The following is a 21,579-nucleotide window of genomic DNA, read 5'->3' as shown; positions in this document are numbered from 1 at the left end:
GCAAAAACTACAATGTAAATTAAGATTCGGTCATAGTTAGCCTAACCATCTCAATCGTATTAGTTATTCATACAATATACTGTTCAATATTACCATTCTAGAGCCGATACCATTTATAGTAAACATGAACTTGACTATTGTTGAAATCATCTGATTTAATAGTCGGCTGAAAACCACTATACTCGCATGGTCAGGTTGGCCCTTTATATAGTAACTGTTACCATAATATATTTCTACATATTCTAAAATACTACATATTAGTTCTGAAGTAGAATTTTCAGTCATGTTTTGATTCGATGTTTATTTCCGTCGATCTCAGCGTCATACGTAATTTCGTGAGAAATTTACAAACACAGTGAACTTTGACCTATCTCGCCACCAGTGTTAGCTCTACATCGTGATCTGTGGCTGTGTTCCAGCACGCAACCTCTTTATTAGCAGCCCTTACACGAGACAATATTATTGTCAATACAAGGAGTATTGACAATACTTTTGATCGTGTAATGGAAACTTCATTGGATTGACGAAAATATTGTCAAAAAAAATCAAAACTGCTCATCAATCCAACAATACTTTCTCTCCAGAGAGAAACTGTTAAATATGTGCAATAATGTCTTCTCTCTATATTTTAATATTCATTTGCAATATTTGAATCTCCAAACGCTTGATTTTCTCGAAAAATGCGGACTCAAGTTATCAAGTCAATTGGATTGACGGTATTGACAATACTTTGGATTGACAATAATATTGTCTCGTGTAAGGGCAGCTATTGAGTACAAAATACTTGAAACTAAGTAATCTATAATCATCGTACAGTTTTTCCGAAACAGCTGTGACAAGTGGTATAACTAATATGTCATTTTTCGCACATCGGCTTGCCGAACTGTCATTCATCAACCGCCGATTTTTTTTTCAATGTAGCTTTTTGCGAAAACGTAAATTAAAGCAGTATAAATTTATTCGATTTGCGAAACTTGTTTAAAAATAAAAGGCGTCTTGCTGTTACTTAAAACAATTACTGGTATCCAGTGTACAAAAACAGTCTTATAGAATACTGTACAGCATCATGGAAATTAATGAAAATAATTTCGAGCGTCTTGCTAATTATTTGCAGCAAACATTGAGTCCTGATCCTGAAGTACGTCGACCCGGTTAGTATTCTCCAGTAGAAAGGTTATGTTACAACTTTTTGAAATAATGAATTCTTTTGTTTTTGATCAGCTGAACGATTTATAGAAAGTATCGAAATAAGTCAAAACTATCCTTTATTATGCCTACATCTAATTGATCGTTCACAAGTGGACATTACAATTCGTGTAGCAGCAGCGATTGCATTTAAAAATTTTGTCAAACGGAACTGGGGATATCATTTGGTGAGTAGCCTTAGTGGTAATAAATCATATACAATATATATGCTGATAAATATTAATTTTGTTTGTTATATTTGCAGGACAACGATGGTCCCGACAAGGTGGCAGAATCGGACCGAAATGGCATCAAAACATTGATCGTGCCGCTAATGCTAAAATCTCCACTGTCGATACAAAAGCAATTGAGTGATGCAGTTAGCATCATCGGCAAATACGATTTCCCGCTTAAATGGCCACAGCTGATGGATGAAATGATTGAAAAATTCGCTACTGGTGATTTCAATATTATAAACGGAGTTCTGCAAACCGCCCATTCTTTGTTTAAACGTTATCGTTATGAATTCAAATCACAGCAGCTATGGGAGGAAATTAAATTCGTATTGGATAAGCTCGCAAAGCCGTTGACGGACTTGCTGCAAGCCACGCTAACACTAGCGGAAGCACATGCAAACAACGAAGAAGCATTGAAGATAATCTACGGCTCTTTGGTACTTGTTTGCAAGGTTTTCTACTCACTGAATTCGCAAGATTTACCTGAGTTTTTCGAGGATAACATGGAGACGTGGATGAAAGCATTCCACGCTATGCTGACGGTAGACATCCCATGTTTGAAAACATCCGATGATGAAGATGCTGGAGTTTTAGAACTCCTGCGATCGCAAATTTGTGAAAATCTTTGTCTATATGCCCAAAAATATGATGAGGAATTTGGACCTTACATGCCTCAGTTTGTAACGGCTGTGTGGGAATTATTGGTTAACACCGGTATCCAAACAAAATATGACACGCTTGTTTCAAATGCGCTGAATTTCCTAAGTACGGTCGCCGATCGGAGTCACTACAGACACTTGTTCGAGGATCCCAATGTACTTGCCAGTATTTGTGAAAAGGTTATTATACCGAACATGGATTTCCGCGTTTCAGATGAAGAGCTTTTTGAAGACAACCCGGAGGAATATATTCGCAGAGATATTGAAGGATCGGACGTAGAGACACGGCGAAGGGCCGCTTGTGACTTAGTAAAGACACTTTCTCAAAACTTTGAATCGAAGATTATCGAAATTTTCGGTCAATATTTACAAGTCTTGTTGGCTCGATACGCCGAAAATCCGGTTAATAACTGGAAGACTAAAGACACTGCTATATATTTGGTTACATCCATGGCTTCTAAGGGTCAAACTCAAAAACTCGGTGTGACGCAAACCTCAGAGTTGGTGCCGCTACCGCAGTTCACACAGCAACAAATCATACCAGAGCTGGAGCGAGCTGATGTGAATGAATTACCGGTCCTGAAAGCCGATGCTCTGAAATTCATCATGACATTCCGAACGATCCTCGGACCACAAATCATTGTGGCCACATTGCCATTGGTGGCGAAACACTTGACTGCTGGAAATGTAGTCGTACACAGCTATGCTGCATGTGCAATTGATAAAATTCTTATCATGAAAGGTCCGGATGGCAAACCCATTGTTACAAAAGAGATTTTGGCTCCACTTAGTGCAGAACTGATCACTGGACTATTTGCTGCCTTCACCGTGCAAGGTTCCAACGAAAACGAATACATCATGAAGTGCATCATGAGGACACTGAACACACTGCAGGAGACATCCTTGTCTTTCATGATCGTCGTTCTTCCTCGGTTAACGGAAATATTAACCGTTGTGTCGAAGAATCCATCGAAACCGCATTTTAATCACTACCTATTTGAAACTCTATCACTCTCTGTCAAGTACGCTAAAGAGAATGTTTCATTTTAAAAGGCTGTTAATTTCTGTTTTTTTTGCAGGCTTGTGTGTAAAGCAGATCCCAATGCCGTAACGTCATTTGAAGAGGCATTGTTTCCGGTATTTCAAGGCATTTTGCAGAATGATGTCCTCGGCAAGTATTTGACTATTGAAACATACTAATAATGAATTAATCGTAGTCTTGAAGAAATAACTTCGAGCTTAATAACTATGATCATTGTTACAGAGTTCATGCCGTACGTGTTTCAAATGCTGTCACTGTTTCTCGAGATTCGAGAAGGTCATCGAGCCATACCGGACACCTACTTATCATTGTTTCCTTGTCTCCTAGCGCCGGCGCTTTGGGAAAGACCAGGAAACGTAACTCCACTGATTCGACTGCTTTGTGCATTCGTTCGGCAAGCGTCACCGCAAATCAGTGCCGATGGTAAGCTGAATGGAGTCCTCGGCGTGTTCCAAAAGATGATTGCATCTAAAAACAACGATCACGAAGGGTTCTACCTAATGCAGAATCTTCTGCTACATTATCCAGCGTAAGATCTGTTTGTCAGCTACTGGATCAATGTTTTTTCACAAATCATAATTTCAGGGAAGAATTAGGGCAAAGCATGCGCCAAATTTTCTCTCTCCTTTTCCAGCGTTTGAGCTCTACAAAGACTACAAAGTTTGTACGAAGTTTCATTGTGTTCCTGTGTCTATATGCGGCAAAAATTGGAGCGCAATCACTCATACAGATAATCGACAACATTCAGTCATCGTAAGGCGAATATTTTGAGACTATTTTTCTTTAATGCTTTATAATCGGTCATAATTTTAGTATGTTCGGAATGGTAATCGAGCGAATTTTCATCCCCGATATCAACAAGGTGTCAGGTGAATTGGAACAGAAAATTGTTTCAGTTGGCATAACGAAATTGCTGTGCGAAGCACCGGAAATGATTTCGGATCAGTACGTGAAGTTTTGGCCACAGCTGCTGCAAACAGTAATCCAGATATTCGAGCTTCCTCCAGATGAGACGACCAGCGAGGGAGATACATTTATTGAAATTGAAGACGTTCCGGGATACCAGGCCGCCTATTCACAACTCAATTTCGCCCAAGCCAAACCAATCGACCCATTGCCCGACGTTGCCAACACTCGCCAGTTTCTAGTTCAGCATCTAAGTAAACTAGCACAAAGTAATCATGGTAGAATTGGCCTTCTAGTTTCCACTCTACCAGATGCCCATCGAGAGGTACTTCAAAAGTACTGTGCCCAAAATGGAGTGCAAATTGCATAAACAATGTCCTCTCACTAACTATGATGTTGCACCATTTAAATGTGACTTTTTTTGTTCAAGCCAACTACATGTCTAAAGAAATAAAGCTACCAGGTGTTACTTTTTTATGTCGAAGCATTCAAATTTATCAACACAGAAAATGCCCTAAAGAGATCTAAGCCAATACTTTTTTTAATGCATTTTAGCAATATGAGTTAAATTTAAATTGTCAAGCTGGGTGTTCAGTAACAAGTGGTGACTTTTCAGGCCTATCGAGCCAATACTTAAAAATGGGCATCACTGGGAGTACCATGCGGTGCCTAAGTGTTGCTTTCAAAAAAGTCGAATTTCAATGTGTATCAAATCAACTTATAGTAAAGTAATTGGTCGAATCAATTAGTTTGAATAATAGTGCAGCTGTGGCAAGTGAGTGTTGGTTAGTTAAAAGTGTTATTTATTGAATAATACCGATTCGCGATACTAAAAAATGTTCAAGCGACGGAAACTATGAGTTTACCATCCAAAATTAAACGATCGAAGCGTCATTGTCGGTGTTATGAGATTTGAATGGAATGTGTGAAAGTGTTTAAATCAATCGTGTGATTCAAGCTGTAAACCTGAAATTTGAATTAAAAAAGGGGTCGTGATGTTGAGATGATGTCAAGTTTCGAATTTGATGTCTAAAAAAAGCCATTAAATTGAGTTAAAGCGTAAAATTTAGAATTACTTAGTGGGATTTTTATGATAGATAATTCAGTTCCATTGATTTCCAAAATTTCGGTTTCAATGAACAATAGCGAAACTTTAAACACAACTTATTTTCGAAAATTTCGAAGTAAATGAAACGCCAAATTTCCGTCGGTAATCCATTCTACTTCTATCAAAGACATCATATTAACAAGATATCCTGCTCTCAAATTTCCCGAACAAATTATTGGCAACATCCTTTTTGCGAGCATGACGTCCTCAGGCAAGTTTGGCGTGCACGAATTTGACATTTCTCTCCCCTACTTCTATGTGCGAGATTCGATGCGGACTCGCCTGAGGGCACCATGCCTCCCAAAATGTATGTTACTTGCTATTTGTTCGTGAAATGTAATATCTTGCCATTGTTTGTGTGATCGACGCACTAAGCACTTTTTATTGATTTATTGTGGTTTTTATTCTATTTTATTCCCTGCGTTACTCGTAGTCTCGACAAGAATTGGACAGTTTTTTTTTGTCGTGGTGGAGTAAAGATAATTTGTGGTGTTTTTCGGTCAGTTTCGTTGCCGCTTTTTTTGCTACCGTATCGCAAAGTGTCGCCTATCGAAGATATCGTTTTATCAGGATAGTCAGTTCCACGCTCTTTCTCACCCGACCGAAGCGCCATCTGGATTTCACTGTCGGCATCCTGTGATTTATTCACTATGGCTAATGCTTGTGATCGTTGTGCCAAAACTGTAAAATCGGAGGAAGATTTCGTTGAGTGTTCGGGTTTTTGCCATCATTTGGTACATATGAAATGTGCAAAACTCAACACGGTTTGGACGAAAATCCCAACCTGTTTTGGATATGCGATGAGTGTTGTAAACTGATAAAACTTTGCGCATTTGCATCTATCGCAGAGAGAACAGAATCGATTTTTGCTGAGCTGAAGGCCTAAATTAAAAAGTACAGCCAGCAAATATATTGTCTCTCGCGCAAAATGCCTGTTTCGTCGCCGCTGCCGTCCAAGCCCCACGGGTTTGGTCCCAATGCGAAGCGTCGTCGGGAAGATAGTTCTGAGCCAAGTAAAACTTTGAAAGGTTACCGGAAACCATCGGATAACTGTAATACCGCTACAGTTCCAACGCCCTGCTCCCTCGTATGGATCTACTTATCACGTTTTCACCCCAGCGTTAGTAAGGAGATGGTCTCGCAGCTAACAAGAGATGGTTTACAGTGCAGCGAAGATGTCACGGTCATCCCGCTGGTGAAAAAAGATGTCGACGTAAATAGTTTGAGCTTTGTCTCCTTCAAATTTGGGATACTGCCCAAATTTCGGGAAGCGGCTCCTAATCCCGACACCTGGCCACAAGGTGTTTAGTTTCGTGAGTTCGAAGACAACAAAAAGCAGAACATCTGGTATCCTCCAATCGATATTTCTTTACCAATTTCCGACGAAAATGCATGCAGCACCGTTATGAATGTAGACGAAGTAACACCCAGCCCGCTCCGTTTGATGAGAACACCGCCCCGGCAAACGTTATGAGAGCAGAACGGAACCACACCGGGACGCACTGAAGTTGATATTTTGGAAGCTCTCGAACCCCTCGCCACAGTCGTGCCACAACAGCCAGCGTTCTCCAGTCGTCCTGGTCCTGTGCATGGGTGTGGTGAAAGAGTCTTCCAAATGTCTCATCTCGGTAAGTATATGCATATTCCGTCCTTTCCAAGTGCTGATCTCTCTCGCGCTAATAGATGTCCTCTCGTTCTGAATCGGATACCGGGATGCACCGATGTTCGCACCATGGAAGCCCCTGATACGTTCCCCATAGTCGAGCTATTGCAGCCAGCGGTCACCAGTCGTTCCGGCCCTGTGAGTGGGAGCACGGAAGGGGTCTTCCAAACCATCCCAAACGGCAATTATCCATCGCACGATCAATCTAGTAAACCGCTGCACTTGTACTACCAGAACGTTGGAGGCAAGGACATGCACATCAACGACTATATGCTGCCTTGCTCGGATGATTGCTTCGACATCATCGCTCTTTCGGAGACGTGGCTCAGTGATTATACGCTATCCGTTCAAGGTTTTGGATCCGAATACGAAGTCTTCCGTACCGATCGCAGCCCCTTAAATAACTCAAAAACTATTGGAAGCGGGGTGCTTATCGCAGTGCATCGTCGTTTGAAGGCGCAATTGATCGAAACCGCATATGGTAAATGCGTCGAGCAGGTTTGGGTGCGTTTGAAACTGGTCAATTTTTCCCTCTACCTCTCCCTCCGGACCGATGCCGCGATCTACCGCTACTCAATGCACACATACAGTCGTTGCAAGAAATTTATTCCACTCATGTACTACCCGTAGATGAAGTCTTGGTTGTAGACTTCAACTTTTCCAGCATAAAATTGCAGACAAGTTCCGGTGGCTTCTTCTTTCCTGATCCGGCGTTCTCCACTTTCCACATTGGCATTACAATCTTGCTCGACGGCTCCAACCTGAACCTTCTTCGACAGTCGGATCCTGTCGTTTATGAAAACAGCCGGATGTTGGATCTTTGCTTTTCAAGTAGAGAAGATGTTACACCAAAAATTAGTGCTTCACCGTTCCCTCTGGTGAACTCTGTTCGTCATCATCCTCCATTACATATCGTGCTCGATTCGAATCGCTTACAGAACGCCTGCATTCCAACGGAAATCATCTGCTATAATTTTAGTAGAACCGATTGCACCAATATGACCGACTTCTCGACAACGATGTTGTCAATGCTGCTGTGCAGACAATCTCTAATGTTATGCAATGTCTAACGGTTTACAAACGGACGTTATCTATACAGATCTTTCCTCCGCTATCGATATAATAAACCACGACATCACGGTTGCTAAATTGGACAGACTTGGATTCAGTTCGAACATTCTTTGTTGGTTGCAGTCATATCTTAGGAATCGTCTTTTAGCAGTTAAAATTGACGATCATACTTCCGGTTTCTCGCATCATCCGGAATACCACAAGGAAGTCATCTCGGACCGTTAATATTTTTACTGTACTTCAATGTTGGAAGGTCCTCGCTTATCGTTTGCTGATGATGTCAAGATCTATCACATCATCCGCAACTTATAAGACGCAGCCTACCTAGTTATGGAAGTCGCGGGTTATTAATCGGTCTCGACACATTACAAGTGCAACGGGAATTATCACGCGCTTTGAAAATAGCAGATATATTCGAAGGTAGGATCGACTGTCCCGTTTTGCTCAACGAAGTTAATATTAATGTGCGACCCAGAGCTCTCCGCAACAGTGCTTTTCTTCGACTTCCTATACGACGTACCAACTATTGCGCAAACGGTTCTATTATTGGTTTACAGAGATCGTTCAACCGCGTTTCATCTGGGTATGATTTCAATGTGTCACGAAGCAGAATACGTACACATTTTCTGAATATTATTAGGAATTATCATTAGGACCAAAGTGTGTCTGTTGATTGTAAATAAATAAAGATGTCTTTGATTAGATGTGTATGTATGTATGTGCGTGGAGTTTTCAAGGCTTTTTTTACGGCTCAATTTCCTCGGAAATGGCTGAACCAATTTTAACATGCTTAGGCTCGTTTGAAAGCTACTATTGGACGATTGATCAAATGGCTGTCACTTCTAATTCCGGAGATATAATAGTATAATTGGCATAACCAACAAAACGCGTGGTGTTTTGCTACTAATTTTCCTCAGAGAAGTCAATTTTAATAAGCTTAGGATAGTTTGAAAGCTACTATTGTAACCAAATTAAAAGATCTAAAGGCTGTCACTTCTGATTCCGGAGATATAATGGTATAAGTGACGTTTTTTACCACTCAATTTTCTCAAAGATGGCTTGTTTAAAAGCTATTCACCCCGAATCTGTATTTCATTCGAATCGGATTGTTTCGATCGAATACGAAATTTGGCATTCTGTAGCTCGAACGAATTCGAGTTTTCCATACAAAAGCTTCACTAGATCGAATTCGAGAATGCAAATTTTTACATTCGTTCGACAAAATTCGATTCGATTACAGAATACAGAATAGGGGTGATTATCATCCCTATTCTGTACGTCGATCGATTCGAAATATTCCGATCAAATGTGCAATTTCCATTCTGCATTCCGTTCGATTTGGGTATGAACTCGAATATCATTCGTTCGAGTTGTTAAATTTTCGAACATCACTCGATCGACTTACGTACGTATTACTTCTGTTCGGTTTAGAATCGTTCTAATTTGTTTATACATGTGTAACGGTTTCGTTTACTTAGAAATTAATAATAATTAATAATCTATGTATGCTATAATTATTCGCCTTATGTAATTCATCACTAGTATCTAATGTGAAAATATCACAATTTTGTCTTATGATATGTGAACTAGGAAGGAAATTCGGTTTCTCGTTTGCATTTTTGCATAGATAACAATTAATTTGGTAATTAGGTTAAAAGCTGTGAAATCGATTGGTTCCCGATTAGGCGAGAAAATTTTACCGATAAGAGGAAAAAAAGGAAACCACATATAGAAGTAATGCCTTTCAGATGATAAATTGTATAGAATTGGGTTTTGAGAAGGGAAAACTATTTCGGATACATCTTTCATTTCTCGTACGATCATTTTTAAGTAAACAGGGCATCGATACATTCTAATGAATTTTGTAATCTCGATTTGAGTAGAGTGGGTGATTTACCAACAAATGTAACTTGTTGCTCTTAAATCATAGTAGTTTTGCATAATATCATAATTGTGAAAGTGTGCAAAAAAAAACAATTTGTATAAGTGTAATCTCAGTCATGTTGTAAAACACATGTAGACTTTTATGTATTGCTTTTACGAAAATTATGTAATATAATTTAAGGAATGGTTTATTCAGAATTCAAATTTGCATTGAACACTACCTTTTTATGTTGTCACTGTCTCAATACAGTGCATACTTACGAGTACAATTTTTATTTAAATTATTAAACCACCACTACAAGGCCATCTCCAAAAATTAAATCTCTCACTATATTGCTGTTAAACCACCTAAATAATGACAATGTCATGACTAACAAAATATTGAGCATTCGATCTCGTTAATAAAGAAAACAATTGTCAAAATGCATGAGCAGAAACATATTGAATGCTCGACAGTTTGAACCCAATACCTACAGCTTGTACACACTTAAATGACGAACGGAAGGATTGCTTTTCTAGCTTTGGGATAGTCCTTGAATTCTTTTTTGTAGTTTTTATGTTTGCCTATAGCCCACACGGTCATTTGGTACATGCCAGCGGCTGCGAACATCAGAGCCGGCACACACGTGGTCATCAGTGAGAATGACAGCCAGGAGAAAAACTCATACGTATAGTTCGGACAAGAGACAAAACTGTTAATGGTAAATGTAGTTCGGTGAGAAGCGCGTTTAAGGGATATAAAAGTTACTTACTTGAACAGTTGCGTTAACGGATTACTATCTGGAAGCGGAATCTTACGAACAGTGGATCCGACCGGTCGAAGATTTCTCAACAATACGTGAATGGACAAATTTCCGAGTTCGCTAACCTGTGATGATTTGAAATATGCTATTCAAACTGATTATTTATTAAATTAAACTTACGATGAATGCACCCAATCCGGCGTATAGAACAGCAGTACTCGGTTCTGTGAACAGTGGATGATTCACATGGTACGCTACGTAGCCAGCGAAGGCCCAGTAGTATGAGCAGTTCTTAAAGAGGTTACGCAGTGGCATGGTGGCATGTGAGAAACGATGCACGAACAATGTTTCCAGAATACGTTTGGCGTAGTGAGCTACCCAACAGGCCGCAGCGATGCTGAAATATTATAAACAAAATAAAATGTTAAATACATGAAATTTTCGAAAATCATTGAAGCTTTTAGAAAATTTAACCTAGGCCGGCAGATTATGATGACCTTTGCACGTTTAGCAATCATGGAAATATTATATCAAATAAACAAGACCGGGTCTTCATTTTCATAGGTATTTGTTATACCACTGCGTGTGCTTAACAAATTAGGTATAGCGATGAGTTCGAAAAGGTATAAAGTGAAGCATAGCTGCTTCGAAAAATAATGTAATGACGGACGACGAAAACTGATTAACCACGTAAACTTTGTTTTGTGCTCCTTCACGAATCATGCGAATAAAACAATCAACTGGATGCATATCTGTATAACGCAAAATTAGTTTTCTAAAACTGTTCAGGTCTTGAAAAACTCTTATTGATTCGTCTGCTATTACGAACACTTTTTACAAACTATTTCGATAGCGAATGTTGGATAAAGGCAAAACACGTTATTTAAAATGTACATAATAATCAATGCATAAATACTCCCGACCTGCGTTTTATGTATGTATATCACTAGCATTTTACGTCACCTTTGCTTACTTGTCAATACGATAAGCATGACTTTCATAATTTACTTGTAGAAACGTATACCATGTACTTACTTGGCCGTTAAACTCATAGGACTAGAGGCGGCAGGTCCGTAGATCAACGAGGGACGTTGATAGAAGATTAAGTAGACAAAAATAGGTCCTGCGTATTCGGCAAGAAAGACCCCCTTCCAGCTAATTTGTGGTCCCAAATCACGCACGTATATTTTGCCACCGGCAACAACATTGAGGGATTGCAACGTGTCCGCATCCTTCAATGTTTTACCGCGAGGTTCTAATCGTAACGCTTGCCGATGGACTGTGAGCGACTTCTTTAGATTTTGTACTTCATTCTTTAGTGCTTTGATGGTAGTATCACTCTTCACTCGACATTTTCCAAGTGATTTCGAATTATTAGCATTCAAAATTTCAATCTATAATTAAAGAAAACAAATAATCATACAGTCGGTGTAATAAACTAAAATGTTTAGTTAGACTTACTTCCATTTTTGCAACTAAGTATAACTGTACAATACAGATTAGTTGAACGACAAGCTCCTCAAACGTAAAACAACTGTTTTCTACTTTACTAGACTTTCAAGTGAACGAGCCACACGAAGCTTTCGTGACGAAAGTTACTTTGACGTCATACACGGTCACAAAAAATGCACACAATAAGTTAACAATTTTACACACTACACTGCGAAAATAAAGATACGCACGCCTAGAAAAAGTTACTCCGAAATTAGTAAGATCACATTCGTATTGAACAATTTGACGTCTCTCTTACTCACACCGATGCAGAGTGCACAGATCTATTCATATACGAAATTAGAATGTGTGCGAGCCAAAGTCAAAGTTTGTTGTGGGTTCAATCTTACACGAAGGTAAAAACATTTTTGACTCATAATCATACATTGCGGAATGTATATATTCGCGACCTAGAAAGAAAGGTGCTGCTATCTATGAAAGTTTAATCTGTGTGTGAAGTAAATGTAAACAAAGCAGGGTACTTTTTCACTCAAGTAAAATTAGTTAATTCTCTGTTTGCTCATTTGATTTTTTCAGCGTTGAAGCACAGACTAACAGACAGGACACTCAAATTAGATTCTTCAATCATTTTAACGGTCATTTCGAATATTTCTTTATTTGGGACAGTACTCACATGTGTCATGATGGCGCCACGTTACTCTATTAAAAACATCCTGTCTGTCATCTATACTGTGTTTATTTTTTTCATTTACCAACAGAGTTGCCATTCATGCAGAATTACCTGTAATGTATTGATTTGTATACGTCCATGCGAATTTCATGCAGGATACAAATTTAATACATATTGCCAAAACTATATACAGAATTATGCCTACTTCTCATCCTCCGTTTTGTTACAATATTTACTTGCTTCTGGTCTGCCGCCACTTAATTTCGGGTGAAAACTACCAACACAATAAAAAATAGTCTAGATGAACAACGTTGAGTCAAATAAATGGTTACCTTCCAACATCGCGAAAAAGTTAAATATATTATCAACGTAATCCAATAATTTATTGTGACGATTCATTTTCAAAAATTTTGATGAAATCAGGCATCCCTGCAAGCAGCTGATCGGTGTTGACAAACGAGGGGAAACCAACTAGTAAAAAATCTTTTACGTAACACAAGGGGTGTACCGATAGTAAATAGTTCGCGCAGTACAATATAGGTGGAACTAGTGCATCACGAAAAATTGTTTTTATAAGAATTTACTTATACTGTCATGTCTGTTAGTCTGTGGTTGAAGTACTAAAAAGATTAAACGACTTCTATTTAGTTATTAAAACTTATTTTGCGGTACATCATTGCTGGTATTTCGTGAGTAAAAAGCGGGAAAAAACTCCACTTCCGGCACTAGTAATCCGCATAGGTAAGACTATATTTGAAATTTTATGATCAAACAACTATTCTTAGTTATTCTAATGCGGCAATCCAGTGCATTACAATACAGAGGAAGGTAATTGAGATTTATTTAAGAATTTTTTTCTTTGAATATTGTAGGTCATGGATATGAAAAGTTGCTCGAATGGGCTTGCAAAAACATTTCATGACAGTGTTTGTAATTCAGATAAGAACAGTGTTATGTTCCAGATTTAGTATATCGATTCAATCCCTCCCAAACAAGTAAAATAAACGATACGTAATATGGATTCAATGATTCAGAATCGAGTCAACGAAAAATACTTGGGTGCAATTTACATTTCTCTGGCAATAAATTGTGTTCCCCCCAGTAAGTATTGAATATTGTTCTAGCTCAAATTCACACAACTGTAATTCGTATTCTGTTCTCAGGTTTGAACCTCCCAACTATGCGAGTAATTCTGAGGACTTCTTCTGTACCCGCTGCTTCCTGTCCCTACTAAGGAGTTGAGCTGTAATTTCGTCAATGCGTGTCGTCAATTTATAAACTTATATATTTATGTATTTATTACATTTATTCATCTGACAATAAAATGTAGTTAATGAACAAATGCCAAATGTCCTTCAAACATGATGTTATCGGTTCGGAATATCCGACCGCCGCTCGTTTTAATCTCGTTGGATGTTAACCGTTCTATTGAGTCGAGTTTCTGTAACAAATAAAAATAATAATTTTGTGATCTGGAACACGGATTAAAAAAAAACAAACCTCCATCAATGATCCAAACAGCTATCACATGTTTGCATTTTCCTTCACTAGTTTTGCAAATACATGCAAATAACCAAGCAGAGCGTTAACTGCTAGTGTAAACTTTTATTGTATGCGGCTCGACACTTAGAGGATGACTGTAGACAAGTCGAAAATAAGCCAAATCCATCCATATCCGAACGGATTCCTCCGGCAGCGTAGCTAAAAACTTCCGACAAATTCATCAACACAGTGCACGTAAAACCTTTTGAAGGCTCCTGAAGATGAATCGAAAAATGCATTATTTTCACATTTAAAGTTAGCACTTCGACAAAAAAACTTCAACACAAATAGAAAACATGCTGTTTCAATACAATTCAAAGAATTTTCAAAAAAAGCAGTAGATTTTCATTCATGAATATTGTTCTGAAATTATGTTTACTTTTTTTCGCATACCGATCACTTGTTTTTACATGGGAAAATAGACATCACACAAAGCGATTTTTTTATACTCATCAACTGAATTAGTATCTTCGAAGATTTTAAGAATCACTGGTACTTACCAATTCAAACAGTAAAACTAAAATCGAAGAAAACGGTACGTTTGAAAATTTATCACTTTTTTCTTTTGCTTGTTTACTTCCACTTCACACACATAAGCTGTCAAACTTAACTTCGTAGTCGCGAATAGACTTTCGTAAGCTATACACATGTATACATGTATATGTATACATGATCCAAGCTTGTACGATCACCTTCGAAGCGTTTATACCACTCGTATGCCTGTGTTTTTCCTAGACACGATTCACAAAAGGCCTTTTCTAACATTTTCAACGTTTCGGAACACCTAAATCCATTTGCAACACAAAATTTGATGCACGCACGTTGTTCTAAATTTTCATCCATTATAAAAATCGTCACACGAAAATTTTTCAACTTCTTTGTATAGACGCCAAACAAAAACTAATCGTACGATATGCGTCAAAATTTGACAGAATGTGTATAAAAGTGTTGCCAACGTTGAGAGAATAAAAGTTTACCGATTGGACAAGCGCGGGAAATTTAAAATGAAAATTCCGGTTCTTTTTTAATCATAAGGTATTCATCGTTTTCTCAACTGGTCGATTTTTAATATGGGACAGATATGCAAGTATGGACAGAAAATGGTTATCATAAAACGTGATCTATGATATGATTGAATACAATTTAGAGAATTTCAAAAGCTTATAAATATCTCAAGCAAAAGTCTTCAGGTATTTTCTTTTTTATCATAATACAAATTTATGGAATTTATAATCCTATATATGAAAGTCGTAAATTGTTATGACTTTCGAAGATTGTTTTGCCTGAGTGTCAGTCTAGTGATGGGGCTGTCATCTTTGATATAGCTACTAAAACATCACGTTTGTTTTTCAGCCGCACGCTTGGGGTCAGGCGCTGTTCTAAGCCACTCCAACGCGGGCTACAGACATTCGTTTTCCTCTTCTCTGATCGATTCCCTGATTTGCTCTGATCGATTCCCATAGCTTCCACTATGGTTGGTTAACCGATCATAGCTGAGGATACTCGCACCCCAGAGATAGGAATTCATTATAAGACCTGAGAATGACCTACAGTGGGGTCTCAGGTTGCACGCTATACAACTTCATCGACCAGATACGAGTATTTGAGGTGTAATAAGAACCAACTTCTGACGGAGGGATTGCAAACAAATAGATAACAGAGGAGGAAACTTTCTTTTGCTCTATTAAAGATCATAGGAATTAATTACATTACAAAATGAAAGTACTATATTTTGTTTAAGTATGCGAAATAAATGGCATAAGTGATTATAATACGAACTAGCAATAGAAAAAGTTACGGGACATAATGGCCTGTAACACCAAAACTATACTGCTGATTGTGAAAATGCTAGTTATTTGGCAAAATTATCCTCAATGCAAATATAAAATATTCGTTTACCTCGAAAACATATATAAAAGATGCAACAAAGTTGTATAATACTACTTAAGTTCGATTTGTACAAAGTCCAACCAAAGCCATTAAAGGATGTTAGAAACTCGTACTTTTGTTGTCGGTGTGTCCCCATGCCTTTAATAGTGCCAATGTTTTGTTCAGATGTGCGCACCATTCGTCTCGTTCTTCTTTAGAATCTGCCGATAGTAAATGCCTGTTGGAAAACGAAAATTTAGTAATTGTAGCAATTATTACTGAAACTACAAATCTACCGTTGAATGACCATATTTCCTTGTTTTTCAAGTACCAACGATTCGACGTCGTTAGGTTGAATTGGCCGGCGGAATTCCAACAAAAGCGTGTTTAGCCTAGAGCACACCAATCGTGGTGCTACGGCCACTTGTTGAGTGCAGCAATTCTGCAAATCAATACTTCCGATCGGAGCTTTACGTTTCTCATCGTCTGGATATGTCCAGTATTTGAGAACGTGTCCATGTAGCCGGCACCAGCGTCGATGCCATGCTCCGAATCCAGAAACGTCTTCGAACATCGTGAGAAAACCACGATAATCAACGGTAACAGTGAGCTCGCAGTTCACCTTCATATGCACTGTGCCTTCGAGAGGGGTAACCCCCGATACTTGATTCAGTGTCCAATTGGTGCGTTGGATCTCTTTAAGTGAGAAAATAATAAAACCATACTGTACTAGTGCGGGACTCCGGACAGCTTGTGGGCCAGCGGGGGACTGTACCGGTGGCATGATCAACCGAGAGTTGTTTTTTACACCTTTTGGCGTATGAAGTTTGTTCGAACCTTTCTTGTTCAACGCGATGTGATATTTGATCTCGTGTGGGAGTATTTCCCGTTGTGCCGTCATGCCATAAATTTCCATAGTTATCTGCAGGAAAAACAAAAAAAAGATCAAATATCTTCACCGTGGGCAACATGGCAAGCCAAATAAAATATGCAAACCTTAAAATCAGCAAAGACGTTACTCAGTTGAAGCAAATCCGGGAATCTAACCGAAAGTAATCCAGGAAGAGTTGGAATTGTCTGTGTTGCCAGTACGGTTTCATTATACTTCAGCAGGCAAACAAGATGATGACCACTAATCGTATCCGAAGCGAGTTTCCGTATGTAGTCCTGTTTCAAAGGTAGAGTAATTTCTTTGACCGTTAGACGACCTTTTTCGGTAGGAGCGCCTGGTGGTCGGAGGCAACCCTCAACCCGAAGACGTTGAACTTCGTCTAAAATTGCCTGGCGACGATGAGCTAGAAATATAACATTTTTTTTTTCAACTGAATTCTAAAACCCAAAAACAATCAACCCACTTGCTACTAGAAGATGGCGTTCACCTTCAACCGATTCGCTTGATCCGGAGAACTCGATCGTAGCTGCACATAAATTTAATGCTTGGCTTGTTTGTGCAATTACGGTCTGCTGTTTGCAGACTTCGTCCAACAATTTCTTAACTTTATCTTGAACGAGATATCCATTTTCATCGGAAGAAGAGGTACTGCTGGTACCAGTCGCGGTAGAATTTGTATCATCCGAATCTTCCGTAGTAGATTCAATCGTTTTTTGTGGTTGCACTGGAGTGCGCAAAATCTTTTTAACTGGCGTTGGGTTGTTCGAGTTCTGTTGGCGGCGATAGAAACTAACTGTGTGCACCAGTGTCACCATGTTGTTATCATCGGATGGATTAATTTTCAATTCCGATTTAACCGGGCTACTGTAATCTTCGCCAATGTTTTGCTGATGATTGGGACAAGGTTTTTCCGGATCCTTTTTTTCTTCAGCATCGTCTTCGTTGATTGTATGATACATTGTTTTGCGGGGATTCTTCTTGTACGAGAAACTATTCGAAGAAACTGACGATTTGCGCTAGAAGAAGAGTGAAAGAATTATATTTAATATATCCAAGTCAGTAGAAAGAACATAATGACAAGCAGATTAGTATTTGCATGCAACAGGTGCTAAACATGTTAGATTAAGTGAACACAACTTTCAACGATATGCTAGTGAGTGAAAGATGCCAGATAGCAAGAATAATTTAATGACAGATCAGCGCAGCTATTGATCCTTACAGGTGTGTCATATTCTTCCCCATTTTCCTCATCAAGTGCTTCATCGAGAAACTCGTCTATATCATCGAGTATACCCGACACTTCGCTCGTTGAGCTGTTCTGGCTTTGATGACTGAACCCTGACCGTCGCTGAGGATTGTTACTCTGCTGAGGTGGCTGATCGATCTATAAAATTCAGGTTCAAGTGATGCAAACATATCGCTAATTAGGAAGTGCAAGAAAACAACTACGTCAAACTATTCTAAGCTACTTCTCACACAGTACGAAACTCTATTTAGGAAATAAAAACATCATCAACTTTCCACGAACCTTTCTATCATGACTTTGTCTTCGTCTGCCATAGCTCACACGACGATCTTGTAGTTTTACAGCTTGCATGATTTCCTGACCCAAACTTACATCGCAGATTCCACCTCCCAGCTCGGGGTCATCCTCGTCAGAGTACATGTAGCTGTGGTAGATAAAGAATTTACCATTATTGTTTCCCCCATACGAGTGATCACAAATCACTCAACCAGAACTTACCTATCATCGTCTTCGTCAACGGAATGTTCTTCGTCCACTTCTTCGTCGTATACTTCCTCGCCGTAACAGTCGTGATAACGAGTCTGATTGCGCTCATTTTCCTCCCCAGAGACGGTTGCCGTTGTGTAATCGTCACCTTCCGATTCCGTGGTTGCAGTTTCGATGTCACTCAGCGTGGGATAAAGGCGTCCATTTTTAGGAGCTACTACTCGGATGCGTTTGACGTCGTCAAGTGCCGAACGCACTTCAGGACTGACGTGCTCTTCGCCACTGCGGCGTTTACTTCCCGATGATGCCATTGCATCCGATTTTCTAGCGCTCAGAGTCAGATAACCATCTGGAGGCAACGGAGGCGGTGAAGGGATTGGTTTTTCTACGAGACAATCTGAAGTCATGTCGGTGGGTTTAGAAAACCGGTTCAGTAGCATATCCATTTCTTGCTGCCGTTGGCGCTTAGTTTCTTCCAAAATCTGTGATTCCGATAGAGTACTATTGTTTGACATCAATGCCGCGAAGGTGTTTTTAATAGCAGATCCAGTAGCTGTTGAAGCGGCCGGTGGTGGTTTGTTATATGAATCAATTTTTTGTTTTTGAGAAACCGGCTGATCTTTCGGAACCGTTCCGATGCCAGTACCTTGAATGGCGAGACAAGAAGATGTGTGTTTTACCGTATGAATAGACGACGATTCTCCTGAAATCTGTTTGATTGAGGGTGCAATTCCGAAGGGTGATTTCGGAACAAGAGCATGTCCTTTGTTCTTTTCGAAAATAGCCAGACGTTCCTTAAGTGACATTTCTGCCGGATCTTTCTGATTGCGTAGGATCGATTGCCGTTTGGATTTTTCAAACATAGCAGCTCTACCGGATACCAGTCCTTTACTGATTTCGGTTTTCTTCGCGGGTGGTTGCATCAGTTCTTGGGTTGCTGCACGTTCTCTAGAACTATTGGGAATTTCTGGAACACGAGATTTCTTTAACGGAACCAATGCCTTTTCATTTAATTCAGTTTCCTGCTTTTCCTGAGGTTGATTCGAACGTCCTTTGTAATCATAAACCAATTTGGAGGTGTTTGATTCTCGTCTTTGAAATCCTTGCGATTCCAAGGCATCCATCACTTTCTGATCCCACTTTAACGTCTTCGTCGAAACTTTTTCCACGTCGGTACCGGATGGCTTTGCTGGGCTCAATATCGACTTGGGAGGGTTGGGTGCTGAATTTTTTCTCGTTACCACTCCAGTAGCTTTAGGACTTTCCCTTTTCTTGGGGCTCGTTTTTTTGCCAGGACTAGTTTCTGGCTTAGCTACTTGAAGTGTTTCCCGGTGATGTTTTATGTCCGGATGTGAGGGATCATCTTCCCAGTTATTAATAGAATCCGCAAGCATTGCAAGTTTAGCCAATTTTGGCCTAGGCCGAGAATTTTCCTTTCCTGAAACATTCTCCTCGTGAAATCGTCCTTCTGTGCGATGTACCGGGGAAGACAGATCCTTTGTTTCCGAATACAGTGTACCCAACCGCTGCAGTTGATTGCGAGAAGAATCTCGTATCAAACATTTTGCATCAGAATCGTCCGATTTGTTGTCTACTTTTCGAGTTACCTTGCCATTAGCATCCACTTCACATTCTGCTACTTCAACCTCAACCTGTGAACAAAATTATTATTCAAATTCCTACTCATTCATGAAAATAAGATATCGTACGTACTTGCACATTGGATGCAGTGGTTATATTGATCTCAACAGCCACGTCTACATCTTTCCCGGAACCCCCGGTTTCAATTTTAGCGCTTGAACCACGATTTGGACTGCGACTACCAACGGTAACGGCAGTATTGGAGGTTTTCTTCGGCGTTTTAGTGTTTGATCCCGTGACACCGGAAGATTTTTTAGCCGGAGATTTTGGAACTACCGAAGATGCAGGCCCTGAAGGCGTGTCATAATTAAATTCCGACAGAGGAAATTTAGACGTATTTGTTATTCCCAGGGCAGCAGCACGTTTTTCAGCTCTATCCAGTATATTCTGCAATCAATTCAATATAGTGGAAAACGTAAGAGAATAGAAAATAATTAATTACCTGCGTAAATGGATCCATCTTACATTGGCTGTCAACACAAAGAACACAGGCTCCAACGGTCGTTTTCTCGGTCGGAGAAAAATTACCTAATATTGTAACGAAACGCTTGTTATTACGAGAGAAAGCTACTAATCACAATATTCGTATTAATGGTTTTATTCTTATTACAGTTTCAGGCTTCAAAAACTTCTTTAAACCATATGTTTGGAGTAAAAAATGCTGAGCAAAGCACAAAATTTATCAATCCACCATCTGAACCACCAACGACTGTTACGATTGAGCTTCTAGACAGTGCAAAAATTTGAAAACGGTCTCAGAAAAACGAGATGGCCAATCTTGTTTTTGAACTGAAATCGAAAGAGAACGAAAGAGATATAACGTCTGTTCACGCACACTGGTTGACGAGTCGATTCGATATTGTTGCTTGTGTTCGTGAAGGATTAACGCTTGTACGCAGCGATGCCAACCCTGTGGATTTATCATTAGATCTATTGATTTCTGTCTTTTTTACGGATCTGCGGACCTCGAACTTCTACGGATTTTGGATTAGTGCTTCTGAAACCTCTAGATTTCTCATTGTTGCAGTATATTACAATGAAAAATAACTAAATACTGGTAAATTATGTCCATAAATATTAGAGATAGTCCAAACCGCCAAAGATTCCCCACCGATCACTTAATATTGGGAGCCTGCATTTGTGGTTTAGAACTCCAAGCTGTTAATTTTACGTGAACACTTGAAAACAACTCTACGGATTTTACCTCAGAAAAAAGTGGCATCACGGCTTGTACGAGATGTGAGTAGGCATTTTAATGTCGCTTTCGGGCCTGTCGGGTGAATA

The 21,579-nt window shown here is 39.3% G+C and overlaps 3 protein-coding genes and 2 long non-coding RNA genes across 7 annotated transcripts; 2 read left to right on the top strand and 3 right to left on the bottom strand.

The window, feature by feature from the left end:
• Nucleotides 1-884: 884 nt before the first annotated feature.
• LOC131436957 (exportin-2) lies at nt 885-4,505 on the top strand. The gene is made up of 7 exons (XM_058605966.1): nt 885-1,151; nt 1,222-1,373; nt 1,451-3,102; nt 3,160-3,251; nt 3,345-3,651; nt 3,708-3,875; nt 3,936-4,505. The coding sequence occupies exons 1-7, from the start codon at nt 1,067-1,069 to the stop codon at nt 4,396-4,398; spliced, it is 2,919 nt and encodes a 972-aa protein (XP_058461949.1). The 5' UTR covers nt 885-1,066; the 3' UTR covers nt 4,399-4,505.
• Nucleotides 4,506-9,924: 5,419 nt separating this feature from the next.
• LOC131437637 (probable very-long-chain enoyl-CoA reductase art-1) lies at nt 9,925-12,102 on the bottom strand. Its single transcript, XM_058607111.1, has 5 exons — nt 11,959-12,102; nt 11,533-11,891; nt 10,678-10,894; nt 10,507-10,622; nt 9,925-10,446 (listed from the first exon to the last, which is right to left on the bottom strand). The coding sequence occupies exons 1-5, from the start codon at nt 11,962-11,964 to the stop codon at nt 10,242-10,244; spliced, it is 903 nt and encodes a 300-aa protein (XP_058463094.1). The 5' UTR covers nt 11,965-12,102; the 3' UTR covers nt 9,925-10,241.
• Nucleotides 12,103-13,230: 1,128 nt separating this feature from the next.
• On the top strand, nt 13,231-13,931 carry LOC131436250 (uncharacterized). Its single transcript, XR_009230601.1, has 3 exons — nt 13,231-13,360; nt 13,492-13,720; nt 13,783-13,931. It is a non-coding gene; the product is annotated as an uncharacterized LOC131436250 (long non-coding RNA).
• Nucleotides 13,932-13,938: 7 nt separating this feature from the next.
• On the bottom strand, nt 13,939-15,117 carry LOC131436251 (uncharacterized). Its single transcript, XR_009230602.1, has 3 exons — nt 14,662-15,117; nt 14,120-14,376; nt 13,939-14,060 (listed from the first exon to the last, which is right to left on the bottom strand). It is a non-coding gene; the product is annotated as an uncharacterized LOC131436251 (long non-coding RNA).
• A 772-nt stretch (nt 15,118-15,889) lies between these two features.
• Nucleotides 15,890-21,039, bottom strand: LOC131437021 (anillin). Of its 3 annotated transcripts, XM_058606059.1 has the most exons (10): nt 20,906-21,039; nt 20,738-20,823; nt 20,368-20,682; nt 18,667-20,306; nt 18,451-18,592; nt 18,142-18,306; nt 17,386-17,938; nt 17,027-17,325; nt 16,327-16,952; nt 15,890-16,268 (listed from the first exon to the last, which is right to left on the bottom strand). In XM_058606059.1, exons 2-10 carry the CDS (start codon nt 20,753-20,755, stop codon nt 16,151-16,153), a joined length of 3,876 nt encoding a protein of 1,291 aa, XP_058462042.1. In that variant the 5' UTR covers nt 20,756-20,823; nt 20,906-21,039; the 3' UTR covers nt 15,890-16,150. The 3 variants fall into 3 exon arrangements, with proteins under 3 accessions (XP_058462042.1, XP_058462040.1, XP_058462043.1); XM_058606057.1 differs by having other exon boundaries at nt 20,738-21,026; XM_058606060.1 differs by lacking the exon at nt 18,142-18,306 and having other exon boundaries at nt 20,738-21,026.
• Between the last annotated feature and the right edge of the window lie 540 nt (nt 21,040-21,579).

The sequence above is a fragment of the Malaya genurostris genome, chromosome 3, assembly GCF_030247185.1.
Source record: "Malaya genurostris strain Urasoe2022 chromosome 3, Malgen_1.1, whole genome shotgun sequence".
Lineage (NCBI taxonomy): Eukaryota > Metazoa > Arthropoda > Insecta > Diptera > Culicidae > Malaya > Malaya genurostris.
The sequence above is the reverse complement of the archived record's forward strand: the minus strand, read 5'-3'. Positions and strand labels throughout refer to the sequence as shown.